This window comes from Manis javanica, chromosome 17 (genome assembly GCF_040802235.1).
Source record: "Manis javanica isolate MJ-LG chromosome 17, MJ_LKY, whole genome shotgun sequence".
Classification (NCBI taxonomy): Eukaryota; Metazoa; Chordata; class Mammalia; order Pholidota; family Manidae; genus Manis; species Manis javanica.
This window is the reverse complement of record NC_133172.1, coordinates 35,820,819-35,842,134: the sequence shown is the minus strand read 5'-3', so window position 1 is coordinate 35,842,134 and position 21,316 is coordinate 35,820,819. Positions and strand designations below refer to the sequence as shown.

General features: G+C 51.7%; 1 protein-coding gene across 1 annotated transcript; it reads left to right on the top strand.

Annotated features, from left to right (window-relative positions):
- The first annotated feature begins 3,684 nt into the window (after positions 1 to 3,684).
- On the top strand, positions 3,685 to 7,002 carry IRX3 (iroquois homeobox 3). The gene is made up of 4 exons (XM_037001475.2): positions 3,685 to 4,673; positions 4,832 to 5,930; positions 6,113 to 6,179; positions 6,604 to 7,002. Exons 1-4 carry the CDS (start codon positions 4,404 to 4,406, stop codon positions 6,656 to 6,658), a joined length of 1,491 nt encoding a protein of 496 aa, XP_036857370.1. The 5' UTR covers positions 3,685 to 4,403; the 3' UTR covers positions 6,659 to 7,002.
- The last annotated feature ends 14,314 nt before the right edge of the window (positions 7,003 to 21,316 follow it).

Sequence of the window (21,316 nt, the reverse complement as noted above, 5' to 3'; positions counted from 1 at the left end):
CCCGCCGGCCAGCCCCGCGCACCTCCTCCGGCTCCCCGGGCCCGCGGCGGGTTCCGGGGCCTGGCTGGGGGCCCGCTCGCGCGCCGCGGCCCGCCACTGCCGGGGCCATTCAGGCTGTTTTCTCCCTCGCGGAGAGCGAAGTTGGCAAAGTTCCTCCCCAAGTTTCCCCGACGCTTTTCGGAACCCAGAGACAGGCTCGAAGGCCCTGGCTTCGGACGGGGAGCGGCAGCCCGTTCCAGGGCGGCTCTGGAAGCCGCCGACCCGCGCCTCCTGGGATTCCCGGGGTCCGGATTCCTGGCCTGATACAAATTCCTCCCGGGGAGGACGCCAGGCCACGCACTCCGGCGTCCGTGCGGCTGTTAATAGCGGAGAGAGAGAACGCGGAAAGGAGAGAGAGAAGAAAAAAATATTCTCAGCTCAATTTAAGTCTCATGGAAAGGGCTTACAACTGTAATTAAATCATTAAATTCTTGTCTACGCTTCACAGAGCGGAGAGAAATTAACTTCCCACCAACCTCATTTTCTATTTGAACATGAAATAATGATTTTCTGCCCGTCTAATTACAAAGCCAACATCTGATCAAGCCAGCATCCAGAGGGGATTATCGCATGCACGAGTATTAGACCTCATTACCAGCTTGAGTGCAAAATTATTACATCTTGTAATTGGATGGTGAGATTTATATACAGATCGGCCCGGTTTCTGTAAGATTGTAATTACAAGCTTCGTTGGTTAGCTACTTATCAGAACTTTGCAGGAAAACAAAACAAATGACTGAGGAAAACGAGCATTTCATTAACCTGTAACCCGAGCGCGGGGGGAGGGAGCGAAGGGAGCGTGCGCCGCGGCGTCTGCAGGAAACGGAGGGATCGCCGGTCTGCAAGGCAGCCCGGGGACTGCGGTTCTGGGAAGGCTGGACGCAAGATGGGCCTCTGCGGGGAGACCTGGGGCTGCACAGGCGCCCCCCAACGGGGACGCCGCACACTGTGGGACTGGGCGAGGAGGGGCAGGAAGGGGCCCTGGTAGTTCGCGGCTTGTATGCAGTGCTCTGCGCAGCCCCTAAACCTGGCGGGCCGTGAGCCCTGAGCGCACGTCGGGCCGCGGCTCCAGGTCTGAGTCTGGCAAACCCTGCTCTATGTGCCAGAGCGTGTGCTATATAGCCACCCTCTTCTAGCATTCCCCACACCCTGGGCCGCGTTGAGAGAACACCTCCGAAGCGCTTTGTGCGCTGGGAACAGGGGAAGAAGGCGAACGATAGAAAAGCTTTTTTTTTTTTTTTTTTTTTTTTTGCTTGCGGTGTGTTTGTGTGCGCATGCCTTTCCCAAATCAACTCCCCATGCACCTGCTTTTCTTCCTTATGTGAGTGTGAAACTGTGAACCCCATCTCTTGTATTAAAAATCCCTGGAAAAGGCTTGGCTGTATCCGGACCCGCGAATTTAGTGTGGAGCTGGAACTTACTGGCGCGGTCGAGTTGGGGAGCCAGCGCCACGTCGGGGTTTGATTGTCTAGGACGCTGAGTCCCGACGTGGTGCGCGGATCGCCCGGGCTAAAGAAGGGCTAATCCCAGCCGTAATTTAGGGTAACAGGGAGGCAGCTTCTGCTGGAACCTGGAGCGCCTGGAAGCATCTAATTAATTGCGGTCTTGGGTCTGCGTCTAGGTCTGGAGGTTCACCCTCTTAGGCCCTGGGCGCCCCTGGGCTGGCGTGACTGGTTCACCGAGAACAGTCTCGCCAATTCCCTGGCCTCTTTCTAGCTTCCTGCAGTCCGACGCAGCCAGGTCGATAGCTGGTTAATGCGTAAGAAGCATCTTTGGAGCTCATTGTTTTCTCTTTTCTTTCTGGAAGAGCTGCGTTAAGTAGCTGGCGTTTCATCCGGGCACTTAGAGCGCAGCCCCAGTTTCCCCACCTTGGAATCTGGGTTTTGGCTTCTCCCTGGTCTGGTGCAACCACTTTGTGCAAACTCTAGGATTTCAGGGCCGTCGAGGCTCGAAGTCTGACACCTAGGAAACACTCCAGCAAATAATGTTACCCTCAATTTTGGAACCCCGAGATTTTTCGCGAGCTCATGATTACCTATGCCACTTCACGGAAAGGTTTAACTGAAAACGAAATCAGGCTCCGGGGAAATATTTCAAAGCCGGAGCTTTCCCAGATACCTCTTCCCCCAGGGAGATTCCAACTAAGGCCAATGCCGGCTCCAAAAAGGAGCAGGTGGGGAGGGAATAAGGGAAGCAGTTTGACCCCGTGTGAAACACACATCAGTTTCCCAGTCGAATCCCAAACCTGGTCGCCCCCAGGCTTTCCCTTGTCTTCTCCCCAAATTTCCCCGCGGCGTTCACACCTGCTGGAGCCGCGGACCTGGGCCAAAACTGGTGGAAGGAGGCGGGAGAGTGAGGATGGGGTCAGAACTGGATGCTCCGGAGAGTTCATTCCCAGACTGGGCTCCTTAGAGCCTCTGAGACTAGAGACAGCTGGGGCGGAGATTCTCTTGTGGAATTCGGATTCAATTCCTCTATCAGTCAGCGCGCAGAGACCGGTTTCCGCCCGGACCGGGGCTGGCAACTCCACAGCAGAGTCACCGCCCCCCCCCCCCCGTTGTCCCTGGAGCGCCCCCGCTGCAGGCCTGACCTGTTAATCGGTGGCAGCCGCGGCCTAAAGCTTTTAGCCAGGAGCCGCCGCAATTCCGGGAATTTCAATCCCGCTTGCGGCTGCATGCCCTAATCCGTGAAGGTGGGCGCCCGGCTACTGGGATTTCAGGTTTGGTTTAGGAAATATCCCACTATAAAACTGAAAGTCTTGCCTCCCACTCCTACCAGAGAGCGGGGGAAGATCCTTGCAGAAAGAAAACAGGTTAGCGCGGAAACAGGGGAGCAGAGGAAGGGGTAGCGAAACGAAGAGCCTCTATAGACCGAAAACTCCAACATGCAAACTTCTCCAAGCGCTCTCCGCAAATTCCCGGAACCTCCGCCACCCGGGTCCCTGCTTCTCCCCCATCGCACGCCAGTTTGGGGCGCCAGCGGGCTCCACTTTCATGTTGCCCCTCCCCAGGAGCCCCACCACCACCACCTCACCGAGGCGCCCACCCTTCGGCCTCCCGCCGAGCCCGCCATTTCTAATGAGGGATTCGCACTCGGACCCTGAGGCGGCGTTATTGCGGCTAATTTCAGGGTTTGCAACTCTTGGGTGAGGGGCTGCTTCGAGTCCCCGCGCAATGAGATAGACTTCGAAGACTGGACTAGAACGCACCCTCGCTCATCCCCTGCGCACCCTCCTAGCTCCCTCCCCACGCCGCTGAGAGTGGCCCGGAGTCGAGGTGCGACTTAAAAGGGGGCCCGGGCGGAGGGAAGCCTCAGAGCCTGTGCTGGACCAAGGTCTGGTCCCGACCCAGGCCCCGCGCCGGGGCGGAGGGAAGGGGAGGAGGGGCGAGCTGACCCAGTACTAACCCCAATCCCCGCGCCTCTCGCTCCCCCTCCTGGCACAGGCCGGAGGGGGCGGGAAGGGACTCAGAGCCCGGCCTCCCGCCCCCGCCCGACGCGCAGTATCCTCGGGGGTGGGCGGCCTCGCCTGTAAGGCGCCCCGGCGATTGGAGACTCAGGAAGGACACGCAAGGAAAAGTCGAATAAGAGGGCGCAACGTCAGACCCGAGATTTGGGGAAGGGCGAGGGAATGGGTGAGGGCGGGACGGACGCACAGACACAGTTACGGACGCACACCCCCCGCACAGCACCCTAAGTGTGCACAACTTTAGGCCGCCTTAGCCCTGAGCGCCGAGGCCGGGGTGAGGGGAGAGTTGTGTTAAGAGAGAAAGACGTAAAAACGGAGAGAAGAAAGAGTGAAGGCAACAAAAAGGGGAGGAAAAGGAATAGTGAGAAAGGGAAAGAGAAGGCGAGACAAGAGTTTCCTAGTGTCCGAGAGAGTGAAAGAGCCCGAAAGAGCGGAAGCGATCCAGGGGGGAAGAGGAGCTCAGAGAGGGAGGGGAGAGGAAGGGCGAGGAGGGGGAGTGAAAACTAGAGGAGGACGAAGGAAGCGAGGCGCGACACTGCTCGGGGAGAGGAGGGCAGAGAGGAAGGAGGTGCGGGCAGAAGCTGCTCCGGCTGCGAAGAGGAGGGAGCGCGGCGCAGAGAGGAGGGGCTTGCGGGCCCGTAGAAATGTCAATCAGAGCCCGGAGCACCGGGAATCTCCGCCAATCTGTTCGGACCTGACCTGGCTCCTCGCCGCCGCCGCCGCCGCCGCCGCCGCCGCGGAGCAGATCAATAGGCGAACGCGGAGTGCTGCGCAGCGCGGGAGGCAGCGCGGCCCTAGCCCGGCCCAGCCCCCGATGCGCGCCGGAGCCCGCGGGCGGCGCTGAGCAGGGCGGCCCCGGGGGCCGGGCCCCCTCTCCGTCCTAGCCCCGCGGGCCACCATGTCCTTCCCGCAGCTCGGATACCAGTACATCCGCCCGCTCTACCCACCCGATCGCCCGGGAACTGCCGGAGGCGGCGGCGGCAGCGCTGGGGCCCGGGGCGGCCCGGGAGCCGGAGCCTCGGAGCTGGCCGCCTCGGGGTCCCTGTCTAACGTGCTCTCGTCGGTATACGGGGCGCCCTACGCCGCAGCGGCAGCAGCCGCGGCCGCTGCACAAGGCTACGGCGCTTTCCTTCCTTACGCCGCGGATCTGCCCATCTTCCCGCAGCTGGTAAGCACCCGGGGAACTCGGTATTGGGGGGTTGGAGATTGGGGTGAGCGCGCGGAAGTGGACTAGCGGGGTCCTGGCGGGGAGCGTGGAGGCAGCGACGGCTAGGGCTCATCCACGCTCCCTCCGCGCGTGACCCTTCCTTCTCCATGTGCGTACAGGGCGCGCAGTATGAGCTGAAGGACAGCCCCGGGGTGCAGCATCCGGCCGCGGCCGCCGCGTTTCCGCACCCGCACCCCGCCTTCTACCCTTATGGCCAGTACCAGTTCGGGGACCCGTCCCGTCCCAAGAACGCCACCCGGGAGAGCACTAGCACGCTCAAGGCCTGGCTCAACGAGCATCGCAAGAACCCCTACCCCACCAAGGGCGAGAAGATCATGCTGGCCATCATCACCAAGATGACCCTCACCCAGGTGTCCACCTGGTTCGCCAACGCGCGCCGGCGCCTCAAGAAGGAGAACAAGATGACGTGGGCGCCCCGCAGCCGCACGGATGAGGAGGGCAACGCTTACGGGAGTGAGCGGGAGGAGGAGGACGAGGAGGAGGACGAAGACAGCAAACGCGAACTGGAGCTAGAGGAGGAGGAGCTCGGGGGGGAGGAGGAAGACACGGGGGGCGAGGGCCTAGAAGACGAGGACGAGGAGATCGATTTGGAGAACTTAGACGGCGCGACCGCGGGGCCTGAGTTGACCCTGGCTGGCGCGGCACACAGGGACGGTGACCTCGGCCTGGGACCCATTTCGGACTCCAAAAACAGCGACTCGGACGACAGCTCCGAAGGCTTGGAGGAGCGTCCACTGCGAGTCCTGAGTCTGGCCCCGGCGCCACCGCCGGTGGCTTTGGCTCCGCCATCTCCGCCCTCACCCCCCGCGGGCCTGGATCCCTGCGCTCCCGTACCAGCTCCTGCCTCCGCCCTGCAGAAGCCCAAGATCTGGTCGCTGGCCGAGACGGCCACAAGTCCCGACAACCCGCGCCGCTCGCCTCCGGGCGCGGGGGGTTCTCCCCCCGGGGCAGCCGTCGCGCCCCCAGCGCTGCAGCTCTCCCCGGCGGCCGCTGCCGCTGCGGCTCACAGACTCGTCTCTGCGCCGTTGAGCAAGTTCCCGGCCTGGAGCAACCGGCCGTTCCCAGGCCCGCCACCAGGCCCACGTCCGCACCCGCTCTCTCTGCTCGGCTCGGCCCCTCCACACCTGCTGGGACTTCCCGGAGCCGCGGGTCATGCGGCCGCCTTCGCTCGGCCGGCGGAGCCGGAGGGCGGAACAGGTGACTGGCGAACGCAGGATGCGGAGGTGGGGGCGGGCTCTGGGGTTCTCGCCGGAGCGAACGGAGATGGGCAGGACCCCTGCGGCGCGGAGCGCTTCCCACCCCGCTCCTGCTCCCCGCGGCCCTGAGTGCCCGAATGGAGCTCGCTAAGGGCCCTCCTTTTTCTTCCCCGCTTCCTTTAGATCGCTGTAGTGCCTTGGAAGTGGAGAAAAAGTTACTCAAGACAGCTTTCCAGCCCGTGCCCAGGCGGTAAGAGACCCCGAGGTGGGGGGACAGGGGGAGCGGGCAAGCGGGGAAAGGAAAGAACGCGGGCTTTTGCCCTTGAGGGATCGCGGCTGGGACACGCTTTTAAAAGGGGACAGACCCATTCTGTCGTCCCCGAGGGCCCAGAGACAGCACGACAGTCCCGGTCCAGGCACCCGGGCGTGGCCCAGAGTACCGCGGTGTGAGACCCCGAGCCTGGAGGGGCTCTGGGAAGCCTGCCTTCCCGGGTCCTGACGCCTCCCGCCCATCTCAGAGTTAAACCGGAAGACCAACCTGTACAGCTGGGCATCCTTTTACCTTGGGACACCTCCCTGCCCCCGGCCTCAGCCCGAGGTTGGGTCTCCCAGTCCCAGCAGCGCCAGTGCCTCTGCCTCTCACTTCCTTTCCTACCACTGCCTCTCTCTTCCAGGCCCCAGAACCACCTGGACGCCGCCCTGGTCTTATCCGCGCTCTCCTCATCCTAGTTGTTTTTTTAAGAAATTTTTAAATCGTTGTAATAATTGTAAAAACAAACATATAGCTCTGTATAGTTGTAAGCATGTCCGTGTATGAATACCGAAAAAAGAAACCTGAACAAAAAAAAGAAATAAAACAAGTCCCCCTCAGTTCTCCCCAAGTGGCTTCTATACCCCCACATTAGCTGAGTTTGTGAGGTTGGTTGGTTCGGTTGATTTGGGGGGTGGAGTTTTCAATAAGAATAAGCGCGTCTGACTTTTTTGTATATACAGAGAAATGTACATATGTGTGAACCAAATTGTACAAGAAAGTATCTATTTTTGGCTAAATAAATGAGCTGTTGCCACTTTGACTATAACCCACCTGTCTGCCCCCCACCCCCACCCCCGGACGGATATGTTTGGTGGGTTTTGTTTTGTTTTATCCCCCCACCCCGTGTTTGAAGAGTCGCCGGAATCAGCGGAAAGGAACGAGAGAGAAGTCAGGATCCAGTGGTCCTGGGAGAGCAGAGGCGGAGGAAACGCAGACGCAGCAGGGCTGGGTGCGCGGCTGGAGAAGAGGCGGTTGGAGAAGTACCAGGGGCGCCCAAGAGAAAGGGCAGAGACAGGTGGGAAACTGGGCCCAGCCCGCCTGTCCACTGGAACAACCGCGGGGTCGGGGGGCCTTCTCTAGTGACATAGAAAGACTTAGAGAAGGGTCTGGAAGTAGAGGATTATGTTCGGACGTTATCATTTCCGCACCCGCATTCCTAGTTTGGCGCAATGGAGGTTTCCTCAGCTTTACATAAGGGGCTGTGCAAGCTCAGCTTCAAAACCCCTTTCAAACACATTGCACCCCTATACTCCACCTTCCGGATGCAAAGGTGTGGGGGTGGGGTGGGGTATGGAGGACGGCGGTGCACCTCCTTTCCTCTTGGTGACCATGCCCAGGCTGAATCGAGAGCTGGGGGCATCTCTTGCGTCTTCTCTCGCCAGTGGGTTTTCCCCAAGTGACCTGGAAGGGTAGCTATTCTGATGTCCCCGCGCTGCAGGTTCGGCCACTTGCCCGGATCCAGCTGGGCTTCCAGCTCTAGGCCGGATGGGGGTAGGCGGGCCCGAGGAGGGAGCCGGGAAATTTGGGGCTGGAGCTCCCTCTACAGGACAAAGGGGCTGCTCGGCACCCGCCTCCAGCCCAGCGGCGCCGTGCCCCTTTCGCGCCCTCTTTTTTCTGTGTAACTCCTTCAGCCTTGCCCGACTTTGACTTGAAGGAGTTGCAGGGAGTTCTGGGAGAGTCACGCCTTGAGGTACCAAGTGGGGAGTACTTTCTGTATCTTCCTCGCCACGTTTGGTGATTTTATAGGGCAGCCAGATGACGGTGTTTGTCCCGCGTAGTGGGGTGTGTGATGACCTTGCGGGTCCCTGGGGAGGTTTAGGAAGAGCTTACACACCCGAAGCCACGGAAAAAGGCACCGCGTCTTACCGAACACCTTCGGGAGATGGGGAGTCCAGCAGGGACTGGTGCGTGCTGACACAACTGGCAATACCGCGCCCCTGGGAACCCCACCGAGGCTGGGGCAGTCGGGGTGTGGCGACGCCCAGGCGCGAGAAAGCAGAAGGGCTTGAGGGAGAGAGCTGGTGAATCAGGAGGACACGGGGCAAAGCCATTCCGAAGCACGACCCTTTCCCCAGAGGTCAGAGCCTTCTCCGCAGCTCCGTCCTCTCCCCACTGTTAATGGCGTTTATGGGCTTCGAGCCCCTTCCCAGGTCGCAGGCACAGACTGGTTTGGCTCCGGCCCTGGGCGCAGCGCCCCCCAACATGGGGCTGGCTTGGACTGTTTGGGCCTTGAACCTCAGGTAACAGGGCCTCAGGACTCGGGCAGAGGCCTCTGGTTAGCATGCCTACCTTGCCATAAACACCACCCCTGAGAGCCCCTCAGCTAGAGGCGCTGTGTAGGGCCCAGCCGCACAAGCTGCACAGTACTGACTTAGTTCTCCGACTCTGTCCTGTGAAACCCTGGGCAGAGAATAACTTCTCTGTGCTCTCATTCCTCACCCATAACATGGGAATGACTCCTGTCTGGCAGGGCTATTGTGAGGATGAGAGACAGCACATGTTCACTGCCTGGTGTGAGGAAGGTGGGGGTAAACAGGCTAGTCTTATAATTACATTCCAGAGTCTCAGCCCCCACCCCTCAAACTCCCTAATATGCCTCCCCACGCTTTCCCATCAGTCATAAAACTGAGTGCCTGTATTCAGGCTTCTCAGAACCCATCTCAACCCAGGGAGAAAGGAAACTCCCCAGGCAGCGGTGCAGGGAGACGGGGTGAGAGCAGGAGTCAGGCAGCTTTCCGCACCTCACACCCACCCAGGCAGAAGAAAATGCATCTGTTCAGAGGGAGACGATTGTGGAGAGGCCAGGTTGAGCGTGGAGAGTCGTGATCGCCCGTTCCTGCTATCTCTCCCCTGAACTCCTGGGGGTTGGTCAGCCCTTCAGCCCGTCCCATCCAGGAGATGATGGTCCTTGGATGAGGGCTGTCCTGCCCCATGAAATAGGGGGTGAGGGAGTAAGCCAGGGGCGGCTCTCTATCCCATACAACACATGGCCCCTCCAAATGGCCCCAGGTTGACCCCAATAAGGTAATGTGATCAAATCAACAGGAGCCCCACAGGCTTTTCAGCTGAAAAAGGGAGGCAGAGACAGCCTCCCTTGGCAGCACTTTCATTTCCCCGAGAGCAGGTTCTTCATCCTCCTCCTAGGACCTCCTCCCTGAGTCCTCTCCTCATCTTGCTCCTTTCAGGGATCCTAGGCACTGTTGTTACCCATTAGTGCCCACCCCAAAATTTAAAAAGAGAAAATGAATCTAGGGGAGAGAAAGAAGGGGAGAAAAAAAAGTCAGGGAAAATACATAGGAATCTCATTTTTGGTCCTGATTAAGCTTCAATTAGACATAAGATATGTCAATCACTCTGCCTGGAAGGGGTTCTTGCTGTCGGGGCTGGTTATGCAAAGTACTCCAAGGTGTGTGGGGATAATCAATTAGGTCAGGGGAAGGAGTGTGTGTCACTGCTTCCCTCATTATCTGCATGGAGCTGGAGGTGGGGGGTGCATCACAGGGCCAGGGAGCCAGAGGAGAATAAAATTATCTCCCTAAGTGATCGCCCACCTCTGGCACTGGCACATTCAAGGTTTTCAGTTGAATTTATTTTCAGTGGAATACAGGGAGGAGGAAGTGGAGTCCAGTCAGAAGGCAACATGGAAGGTCTAGTGCAGCAGAGACAGAGGAAGAGGATGCTCCAGCCACTCACCTGCTCCAGGTGAGGGCTGAGGAGAGGGGAGTATGAGTGAGAACCAGCTGGTGTTCTCTGGGCACCTGGAGGGTGGGCAGGTCCAAAGGGTCCACTGTGTGAGGCCTGAGTTCTCTGGAAGGTTAGTGAGGAGGATTGAAGGCTGGGGCAGGAATTGGATGTCAGACATCTTCACTGGTTTTTTGGGAGTTTCGTCAGGAGCTCTCCTTGGGCCTGATTATTTGTATCCTAGAAATGTCCTCTGCATCCTGTATTCCTGGCTGCATGTACCCTGTATCTCCATCAAATGAAAAAGGGCAATTGCAGGTATATAAAAATGGTGTCTGTGATTAAAGCTAACTCCAACTTGAATGGGGGCAAGTCTCTCCTCTCTTCACCCAACTTCACCATGTGCTAAAAATGAAGGCAATGAGTAGATGAACTTATTTAAACTTTCTTATAAATCCAAGGTTGTCTAGGATTAGGGATAAATGGAGGGGGCCCGTAACCTTTCCAGACACTGCCCCCTGACCATAATTGGCCACTGTCATTTGATCCAGCCAGCCAATTGACAACATTAAAGATGTCTATTATTGTGATGGACCTAGCTTTGATGCAGCTGCTGCTCCCCTCTGAACAGAGGCTACAGCCACTCTAAAAGCCATCCTGACTGTGTGCATGGAAAGCCCCATAAGGCATCTCTTCCTGAGGGTGGAAGGGGTGAGAACTCAGGGCGAGGTACCTAGAAGAGGTCCTAAGAGTAGAGCAGTGGTTCTCGACCAGGCAATCCTCCCACCCCCGGGACAAATGGCAGTGTCTGCAGACATTTTCCATCCTCATAACTGGGTGCAGACCAGCTGCTAAAGGTCCTACAGGACACAGGTCAGCCCCCCATACCAAAAGATTATGAAACTCCCCAGTTTCAACCTTGGTGTCTGGGGCAATCACAGCAGATACTTTCTCCCAGAAACCGCAGCTTTGTGGAGAGAAACATTAAAGCAGGGTGATAAGTGGGGCATTTCTGTTGTTTAAAACCTTGTGGCCCTAGATGGGGGTGTGGGTGTGGGGGTTTTAGAGCACAAACACGAAGCCATGGCAGCCTGGATAAAATAAAAGAGTGGGTTTCAACGCAGCCTGGTGCCCCTGAGCCGCTGAAGGTGGGACTTGCCCACCGGAGTGGGACAGAAGCAGCCGGCAGCCCCAAAGAAGATGTGTGTCTGGAAAGTGGGGGCTTTTCTCTCTGAACATCAGGAGCAGGTTACAGCAACGTTCTCAGATGAAAGTTTAACTCCTGTGGTTTTGCCTCATAATATTTGCCACCTCTTAACTGCTGAAAGCCCTTCAGTGCACATAAATGCATGTACTTATTTACTTGCTTATTTCACCCAGGAGGGTGTGCATACGTGTGTGCGTGTGTGTCTCGTGTCAGGGAGTGGTGGGGAGACAGAGGCAGGTTAAGGTCTCACTCTGCAGCCCAGGCCAGCTAGGACGTGAAGGTTGTGATTTCATGGCTTTTGTGCCGCTGGCGAGCCCTGCATTCTCTCACTCCTCTAGGCCGCTAACAAGTGGGCCCCGAGCCCTCCGGGGCCTTTGGAGTGCACTCATCTGAGAGATTGTGCTTTTCTCAGCCGCTCAGATTTATTTTGCTAAAGTTACAGGGCAATTATGGAAATGCGCCCTTTGAAGCCAGGCTGATTTCTCTCTATTTTCTTCTCCCTGACAAAGCAGAGCTTCTCTGCCTCTTGTAGGCCTTTTTTTTTTCCTTCCTCTCTCTCTTTCCCATTCCCTTTCCTCTTTTTTTCCTTTTTTTAATTTCTTCTGATCATTATTAGATAGTGGGAGTTTCCAAGGGTAATTTGAAAAAATTTTTACGTGGTGATAAAAATGTGCATGGATTAAAATAACATTGCTATTATTTTAACGTTATCTTTTTTACATGGGATTTTGGTGGCCAGGAGGGGAGAAAGGGATTAATGATAGCAAGAGACAGACATATTCATGCCCAGATTGTGGGCCCAAGACACACTTGCCAGGCTGAGGCCCAGAGCCGGTGAGGCACATGGCAGCCTGGCAGGCCCTTGGTTGGCTAACAGGCTGGCCCGGCCACCTGGGGCTCCCACTATACCCCTGGCATCCACAGAGCCACAAATTTAGCAGGATAAGCGCTCTGCTCCCTTTTTCTCACACCTTAGGAATGAGATGCCCAGACTCAACAGGGCTGTGTTTTCTGGGCTTTGTACATTATTTATCACTGTAGCACGGAATCTGGAGGCTCTGTGTGAACCAACCCAACTTATCCCTCTTCTCTTGCCCCACTTTGCTTGACTTGACGCTAGGGTGTTGAGGAAAAGTGTCTGAAGCCAGATGGCGTCCACCTCGGTGCTGGCGAGGCCTCCAGCGGGGAGAGTTGGCCTGCTTAGTGTGTGGGGCCTCAGTTTCTGTCTCTAAGAGTGGCTTTGAAGTTTTCTTTGTTCATATTTTTGTTTGCTCCTTCCTTCCTTCCTTCCGGTCTTTTGGGTGAATGGCTCATTATCTGTGCACACACACCAGCAGGAAGCCTTGTCACCCACAGGAGCTGGGAATCGGCCTCAGTGGCCTGTCCAGAGTGGAGGCCATTTCAGCTCTCACTTCCTTTACTCTGTTTTTTAAAATAAAATAAATAAAAAGGAGTTTAGGGCTAATGATCTGATAGGCCCCATGCTAACCACTTTCCACGCCTTTTATTTCATATATGCAACCACCCTGGGGGAAGGCACAGAGGAATAAATTAAGGCTTGAAATGTTGAAGAGACTCCTTTGGTAACATGGAACAATCTCCAAGGAGTGAAAAAAATCCAGGCAGAACCTTCCACAAGCTTTTCTACCATCTGAATTGAAAGGGGAAAGTGCATTTGTTTGTACAAGAAGCTGGTAAGAGCGGTAGCCTCAAGGAGAGGACCTGGGCCGCTAGGATCAACGACGAGAGGAATATTTTTCAGTCTATATGTCTTTGCTCCTTTAGAAGCATGTGACTATGATAGCTCCTCAGAAAGCTCTTTTATTTTTTAAATAACTAAAATGCATGAGAAAGAGAGCTGGTGGTGGAGAGAGGGAAAACAATTTCTCTGGATCTCAAAGGGGAGTTGAGAATGATTCATTCATTTATTCAGTGGACACCCACAGATGCTCATGAAGCCCCCCTGTGCCAGACCATGCACCTCCTGTGTGGTGGTCCAGAGGGCTGGCCCTACAATCAGACTGCCTGGTTCAAATCCCACTCCATCACTCCCTAACTGTGGTCCTGGGTTACTGGCTGCACCTCTCCAAGCTTTGCTCCCTCATAAACCAAAAGATAATTCTAATTTTACCTCCCTGACAGACTGTTGAGAGAATTAAATGAGTTAATTCATGCTTAGAACATGCATCATGCATAGTGATTTGCCTCGTGCATAATAACTACTTGGTAAGTTACAAAAATTATTTTAATTAATTATAACAACAATTGTAGGCAATAGGTATCATTGTGCCCATTTATAGATAGGTAAACCCAAGCACAGCCACTCACTCAGTATGGCCAATAAAGGGTAGAACGGGCATTCTGACCCAGGCCTTTTGAACTCCAAAATGCTCAAGCAGTGTTCATCCACACTGGAGCCTGCCACTTGTTCATGGATGGGGATTTGGGGTAGAATGCTCCACAGTGGTGACTCCACTCCCACCTACCTGATGCACTTGAGCTTGACCCTGTCTTGGATGGGCCAAGATCAGGTTCGGCCCCCATACCATACCAGCTCTCACTTTAGCCCACCCTTTCCACTGCAGAAGTCCGCGGAATGCAAGGAAGTATGAGTGGCTATGTCAGAGGTATAACCTTGAATCTGTTGCCTTCTGATTTATTTTTCAAGTACAGGACAGGAGGAGGATCACTGTATCTCTGCCCACTTCTTTCTCATCTTCAGTTCTGGTGGAAAGGGGCTTTCAGTATAATTACACACCAATGTTTTGCCATGTATATTAGCGGAAGAAAGACTTCTCTTGCTACAGGATCTCTGCCACTCAATATGTGGCAGCATCAACCTGGGAGCTTGGTGGAAATGCAGATTCTCAGGCACCTCCCAGGTCTGCTGAATCAGACTCTGCATCTTCCTAGGATTCTCTGGGTGGTGTGTCTGCATATTACAGTGACAAGCACTGGTCTAGATGTTCCTTGGGAATCTCAGTGGCCCTTCCAGAATGGAGACAGCAGCAGTCTCTGAGATGTGCACCTCCATGGGATGTGCAGGATGAAGGGTGCTGGAGGGACAGTGGGAGAGTAGGGTGATGAGCAGGAAAGGAAGGAAGGAGGTCAGGGGAGAAGACGCCAGCCGCCCACCTGAGGCTGAGTTTGCCAGGGGTGAAGACACATTTTGCCCCTTCCTCCATCTTTAAGCATGTTCAAGGTCAGCTATAACACTGGGTTCCTCGTGGCCACAGCCTCTGCCCGTGTATTTCACAGCATAAGAATATGTGTAATTAGAAAATGTAGGACTTTATTAGTAGTGACTGATTTCTTATAGCAAACCTCAGAGCTGATCCCCACTAAACTTGGGTACATCTCCTGAAGGAAGGGGTAAGGGGAGAGCGAGGAAAAGATAGGAAGGAAAAGGAAAGAAGGAAGATGGGAAAGAGGGAGGGGGAGAGAGTGGAGGAGGGAGGGAGGGAGGGAGGGCAGGAGGACAGACCAGCCATTCTGAATGGACACAAATTAGGTAGGAACCCTTTAGGGCAATTCACTTATTTTTTATTCATTCATTCATTCAACAGTATTTGTCACTCATGGAAACACAATGTGAACAAAGTTTCTCCCCTCCTAGAATGTTCAGTCTACTGGAAAGACATATTCAATAATAATAATAACAGTGCTGGACTGTGAAGGATAAGAACAAAATGCTATCTGCATGCATAAAGAAGGACCGTAGTTTGGGTGGGACGGGTGGATACAGACCTGCATTCACTGGGTACCGATACATGCTGCATTCATGTATCTGGGTACACAAAGGAGGCCTGGAGCATGGAGGGAACCAGGTAACTATAGATCTGCACTATTGAAATGTGGCTGGTCCTGAGAGATGCTGTAAGTGCAAAATACTCTCTGGAATCTGAAGATTCAGTACATTAAAAGAACAAGGTATCTCAATAATTTTGTTAGATGTTGAAATGACCATATTTTAGATCTATTGGGTTAAATAAAATATATTATTAAAATTAATTTCCCCTGTATTTTTCTACTTTTTAAAATGCAATTACTAAAAAATTTTTGACGACATGTATATGGTTCCCATTGTATTTTTAGTGGGCCATGCTGCTCCCAGGAGACTGAGAGGCCAAGAGTCCACAGTCCAGCACCACTGCTTCAAAGGCAACTTGAATAAGGTAGCTTAGCTGCTCTGAGCCTCAGTGCCTTCCTGTGTAAATGATGGCATCTAGCATCTTTTGAGCAGATAGTGTGTGCTAAGCACGTGAGTTAATTTGTTCAATCTTCGCAAGGTCCTATGAGATACATAGTATTATTCTCTCCATTTTACAGCTGAGGAAACTGAGGATCAGAGAGATATAACTCACCCAAGGCCATATCCCCACAGAGCAGTGGGGACAGCATTTAACCCAGGCAGGCAGTCTGCCTCCAGAGCCTGCTCTCAAAATCACTGCACTGCCATGAACGCGACGATGATACCCACTCCACAGGATTGCTATGAAGACTTTCCACTGAGGGAATGTGTGCAAAGCATTTAGTACAGCACCTGACACCATGTAAGTGCTTGTTGTTATTATCTGACAGAGAGCTTTGTACTAAAAATTAAAATTAAAACAATCAGATCAGGCTATGCAAAGCACTGACCTGTTTTAGAAGTCAACAGCAAGGCATTCGTTATCTATTGCTACATAACAAATTCCTTGAAAATATAAGGGTATAAAACAAGAAACAGTTTCTACTTCATATATTCTGGGCATCACAAATTCAAGAGCAGCTTAGCTGAGTGGTTCCGGCTTATGGTTTCTCATGAGTTTCTTATGGTTGCAGTAAAGATGCCAGACAGGGCTGGAGTCATCGGGAGGCCTGACTGAGACTGGAGCATGCACTTCCGATGTGACTTACTCCCATAGCTGTGGGCAGGAGGTCCTAGTTCCTTGCCACGTAAATCTCCACAGGGCTGCTTGCGTGTGCTCACAACATGGCAGCCATCTGCCCCCATAGCGAGTGACCCAAGAGGGAGCAAGATCGAAGGCACAATGTCTTTTCTGAGCTAGCTTCTTAAGTCACCCCCCATCATTTCTGCAATGTCCTACTGTAGTTACAAAGTTGGCCCTATTCATTTTGGGGAGCAATTATACAAGGGCATAAATACCAAGAGGCAGGGATCATTGGGGCTATCTTGGAGGCCAGCTCCTAGTTACTGTTTTCCTTCTAAGAAAAGATGTTCCTGGAATCCCAAGAATCTGGGTGCTTGGGTACAAGAAACCCAGTTCAAATAGTCTTTTCTAAAAAAAGGGGTATATTGGTTTATGTAACTTGGGAAGACAAGTGTGGAATAAATGATAACAAAGAACCTATGATGTAAACCTCCTCCCAGATTTCTCCAGGTGGCAGGAACACAGTCACTAGTAAGGCCTCAGTGCTGGTGATCTAAAGGGAAATAATGGTTTATTTTGCCAACTTTAAGTTGTAAAATCCCAAGGAAGAACTCTGATTGGTCCAGCTTGGGTCATGTGTTCATTGCTGGGCCAATGGCAATGGCCAGGGTGTGTCAGGAAAAGGAAGTTTCCTTGAAGAGAAGGTGCTATTATAGAAAAGGGGGTAATTGTGCCAGGCAGACACAATCAACCCACCTCTACTACACCGGAGTGGTAGTGGTGGGGTGGGGCACAAGAGGATGAGGGAAGGAAGGTCAGTGAAAGGCTTGAGAGGCAGTAGAAAAGGGAGAGTAATCAGTCATTTCACCAAAGGCCAGTCTTGCAGGGCTGGCAACTGAGCAATAGCCAAAATCAAAGCCATACAACCTCTCAGCCTTTCCAGGCCCAGCAGTCTGCACCTGATCATGAACTGAGATGGGTACGGGTCATGGCAGAGCTTCTCAAGTTTTCCCACCTGAGTATCCCCAGGAAAATCAGTGAGCAGATGTTCAGCCTGAAGCCTCAGAGGTCAGCCCCCAAGGGGCCCTCCACAGGAGTGCAAGTTCTTTTAGGTCTCATTTTCTATTATATACAGGAGTTTGCGTTTTACTCCGTGATATTTCCTTGTTTGTCTTCTTGTAAAGGTAGTTTTCCTCTAAAATCTTTAGATAAAAATGGTTACATAATCCAAGGCCCCTATTTATCCTGTGGGGATACCTCCTAGGACACTGCTGGGTACCATGAGGTTCCGTTCCTTGATTCAAGAAGCTTGGGCACATGAGGTTGGCCATCACTGGATCCCAATGTCTTGGGAGGGTGACAAAGGGCAGAAGGATGGAGTTGGTCTGGGTGCCTCCTGGGGACCCATGTTTTGCTTAAAGTCAGCAGAACTTTTCCCCTCCTCTCCATTAGCCCTCTATCCCTCTTCCCCTTTTATGCTTGAACCTGAGCTGGGGGATGCATCTTTGGGCTGGGGATTATCTTGGTGCTCCCCAGTGCCTAGTATTAGTGGTCACTCAATAAATATTCAGTGAGTGTATTGCTGCTTGGGGAATTCAGCAGTAAAATTAAGATTGCCCTAAACATGTCTTTTAGAGTCTTAAGAAAAATCACTTGCAAATATTTTATAAAATAAGAGTCACTAAATATAATTATAAATGTAATTTTGTAGAAATACAATAACTGTCAAATTTAATAACCTTAAGTACCATATAAAGTGTAATCATAAAAGAAAGGAAGAGTTACCCTTTGTTCAGGTTTACCACAGACAGGGGCTTGTCATCATGTTTTCCTATACAAAGTCAGCATGAGAGTGTGGTTTGAAGGCAGCAGTCACTCCATTTTCAGTTGTCCTGTGTCCTCTCTGTGCCATTCCTGAGCTCCCTAGATATATACCTGGTCCCTCCTGACTACCCAGATATTAAGGTGCAGTCAGGGCCATTTATGGTCAGTCAGTGGGGTTAGGCTGGATTGCCCTGTTATATGCTCTCACCGATTTTCTCAAGATGCTGCTCTTGTCCACATAACAGAGGCCAGGAGGTCTCCACACCACAGTCTGTCCTCCCAGCAAGGCCCCTAACCTTTTGGGTCCTGGAATACAGCAGAAGAACAGGACGGCACGGTCCAGCTGGCCGTCATACTTGGGGAAAGGTCATAGACTCCACTGCTTACTCCACAGCATGCAGAAGGGACGTTGCCAAAAATATAATTGTCCAGAAATGTGGAATGAAGATACTGCAGGAGAGAGGGCCTGAGCAGAGAGCGAAGGGGAGGGATAGGCCAGCAGGTAGACAGATGCAGAGCCAGTCTGATGGATGGGTAGAGTCCCTCTTGGCCTAGGGTAGACCTGCCAACTAGAAGCTTCTAAGGAAGTTGTCTTGACTATTCAGCCCTTCCAAGAAAGAGAGAGGTGCCTTCCATCCCACAAACTGTGGATGGTCAAACCCACTCTGCAAAGAGAGAACCAGGCAATCCTTACAGCAGGAGGCAGAAGAGGGCCCCACCCTCATAGTCTCCTTGGTCCTCAGGTAGGACATCTGTGATAGGCACAAAAGAGGGCTGCAAGTTTGCCAGTGGAGAAACCACAATGGAATAGTGTATTGCTACCTCAAAGATCTTTCGCTCACAGGCTTTCTTGCAAGTGCTAAGCTCATTCTGGGTCAGGGTCCACCGTTGCTCTGGTCCTCACTGGCATGATAATTACAGAACAGATGCCATTTCTCTTTGCTCCAGCAACACCCCCTCAAGATGCAATACATGATTATAAATGGTAAGTTCTGGGACCTCTCTGATTTGATATTAGTTTCTCCAACCCTAAGAATGTGTCATAACACATAGGTGGGACATTTGAAATATTTAACAACTGGGACTTCAGTGACATCAGAATTAGCAGGGTCCTGAGGCCTCCTACTGTGTCAGGCATTGACAGGTCAGTTTGTGAGTCATGGGAATGTCCAAGAAGTCCGAGGGAAAGGCCTTCTTGGGACAGTTGGAAATCCCAGGGAAGCATTATTTGCCAACTGGCATGGAACTCCCTCTGTGTTTTAAAAACAGATAACTGGATATACACATACGAATGTATGAAGTTGGATCTATTCTTCATTCCATACAAAAAAACTACTCAAATATATCACAAACTTAACTGTGAGAGCTAAAAATAAAAAATTATTGGAAGAAAATATAGGCATAAATCTTTGTGATTTTGTGTAAGGGGAGAACTTCTTAGATGTGATACCAAAGGCACATGTAAGAAAAGAAAAAAAAATAGATAAAACTGGACTTCATTAAAATGAAAAAACATCAAGAAAGTAAAAAGGTAAACAGCAGAATGGGGGAGATAGGTGCAGATTCTATGTCTGATATACACATACATATATGTATACACACACATAAACACACACATATATATCAAGAATATATAAAAAGCTATTACAACTCAATAATAAAAGACAACTCATTTTTAAAACGGGCAAAGAATCTGCATAGACATGTCTACAAAGTAGATAAACAAATGGCCAATAAGCACATGAAAAGATACTCAATATGATTAGTCATCAGAGAGATGGAAGTCAAATCCACAATGGGACATCACTTCACACCCATTGGGATGACTAAAATCAAAAAGATGGGTAATAACAAGTATTGGAGAGGATGTGAAGAAACTATAACCTTCATTCACTGTTGGTAGGAATGTAAAATAGTGCAACCCCTTTGAAAAACAGTTTGGCAGTTGTTCAAAAGGTTAAACATAGTTTCTGTATGACCCAGCAATTCCACTCCAAGATAATACTCAAAAGAAATGAAAACACACATTCACACAAAAACTGGTATGAGTGTTCATATGCAACAATATTAATCATAGCCAAAAAGTAGAAACAACCCAAATGTTCATCAACTGATAAATGGATGAACACTATGTGGTCTATCCATACAATGGAATAGCATTTAGCAAAAGAAAAGTACTGATACGTGCTATAGCATGGATGAACTTTAAGAATATGCTAAAGAAAAAAGCCAGTCATAAAAGAGCATTCATTATATGATTCCATGTATATGAAATATCCAGAATAGGCAGAGAGTTAATGGTTTCCTAGGGTTGTAAAGGCTGGGAAGAAATGGGGAGTGATTGCTGAAGGACCTAAGGGTTCCTTTTCAGAGTGATGAAAACGTTCTGAAATTGATTGTGGTGGCAGTTGTACAACTGTGAGTGTTCCAAAAGCCAGTGAGTGTTGTACTCTTGTGAATCACAACTCATGTGAATTATACCTCAAGAAAGCTGTTGGATATGCCCCACTGGCCAACACCACAAACATGCTATTAAAAGATATGTTCAGACATACACAGGTACACACACACAATAAGCAAACACAAATACAAGAGAAAGAAGGCATTGAGAAAACTGGGTCAACACAAAGAGTTGTAAATATTTTCCTCCAGTGCAGGTCAATAGACAGTGAATTTTTACCACAGTGTTGGCATTGGAGGGCCTGCTAAAAATACACATAATTTTACCTTCCAAAAAGAATAAGAAGCTTTTGTAACCTCAAATGTTTCTGGAGCTCTGATTTGGGAAGCTCCCTGGGTTGTAACCACATCCTTTTTACAATAAAAGGACTCCAAATGGCAATATTTGAAGAGACACTAACTTAGGGCTTTTAAAAGCCTGGTGCTATTTCTCCCTTAAAAAGCAGATGACTTGCCATGCACACCAGCAGAATACTGATACCTAACACTAACCACAGAGAGGCATGGGAGAAGATGCTTCCTGGAAAGTTGCAATGCACTTCTGTAGTTCTGGGTCCAGGAAATATGGAGGCTTCAGTGACACACGCCTAGGCCAAGGCAGAGAGCCCCGAGTCATACACTGTGGGGAAGAGACCTGCAGAAGGCTGTCCACCTGGTGGATGGATCCAATGTCTGTATCAGGAGGCCCACCAAATTGATCAGACACATTCACTGATTAAATGCAGTCCCAGAAAAGATGAGCCCGGGTTCAAGAAAGCCTTTTCAATGGCTCATCTTTTCTACTGCTGCACAAAATCACAGCCATCAACTCTGCTGCGAGTACTATTCCTATCTAACATTTGTCGAGCACTATGATAACACCTACATGCTTATCTCACTGCTTCCCTAAAACCACTCAATAAGGTCCATGACCACTTTGCATGTGGAGAACCTAGGTCCAAGGGGCAGAGCGGTTTCGAACCCAGTTCTGCCTGACACCATCACCAAACTCTAAATCACTTCTGCTTCAAAGGCTCTGAACACATACT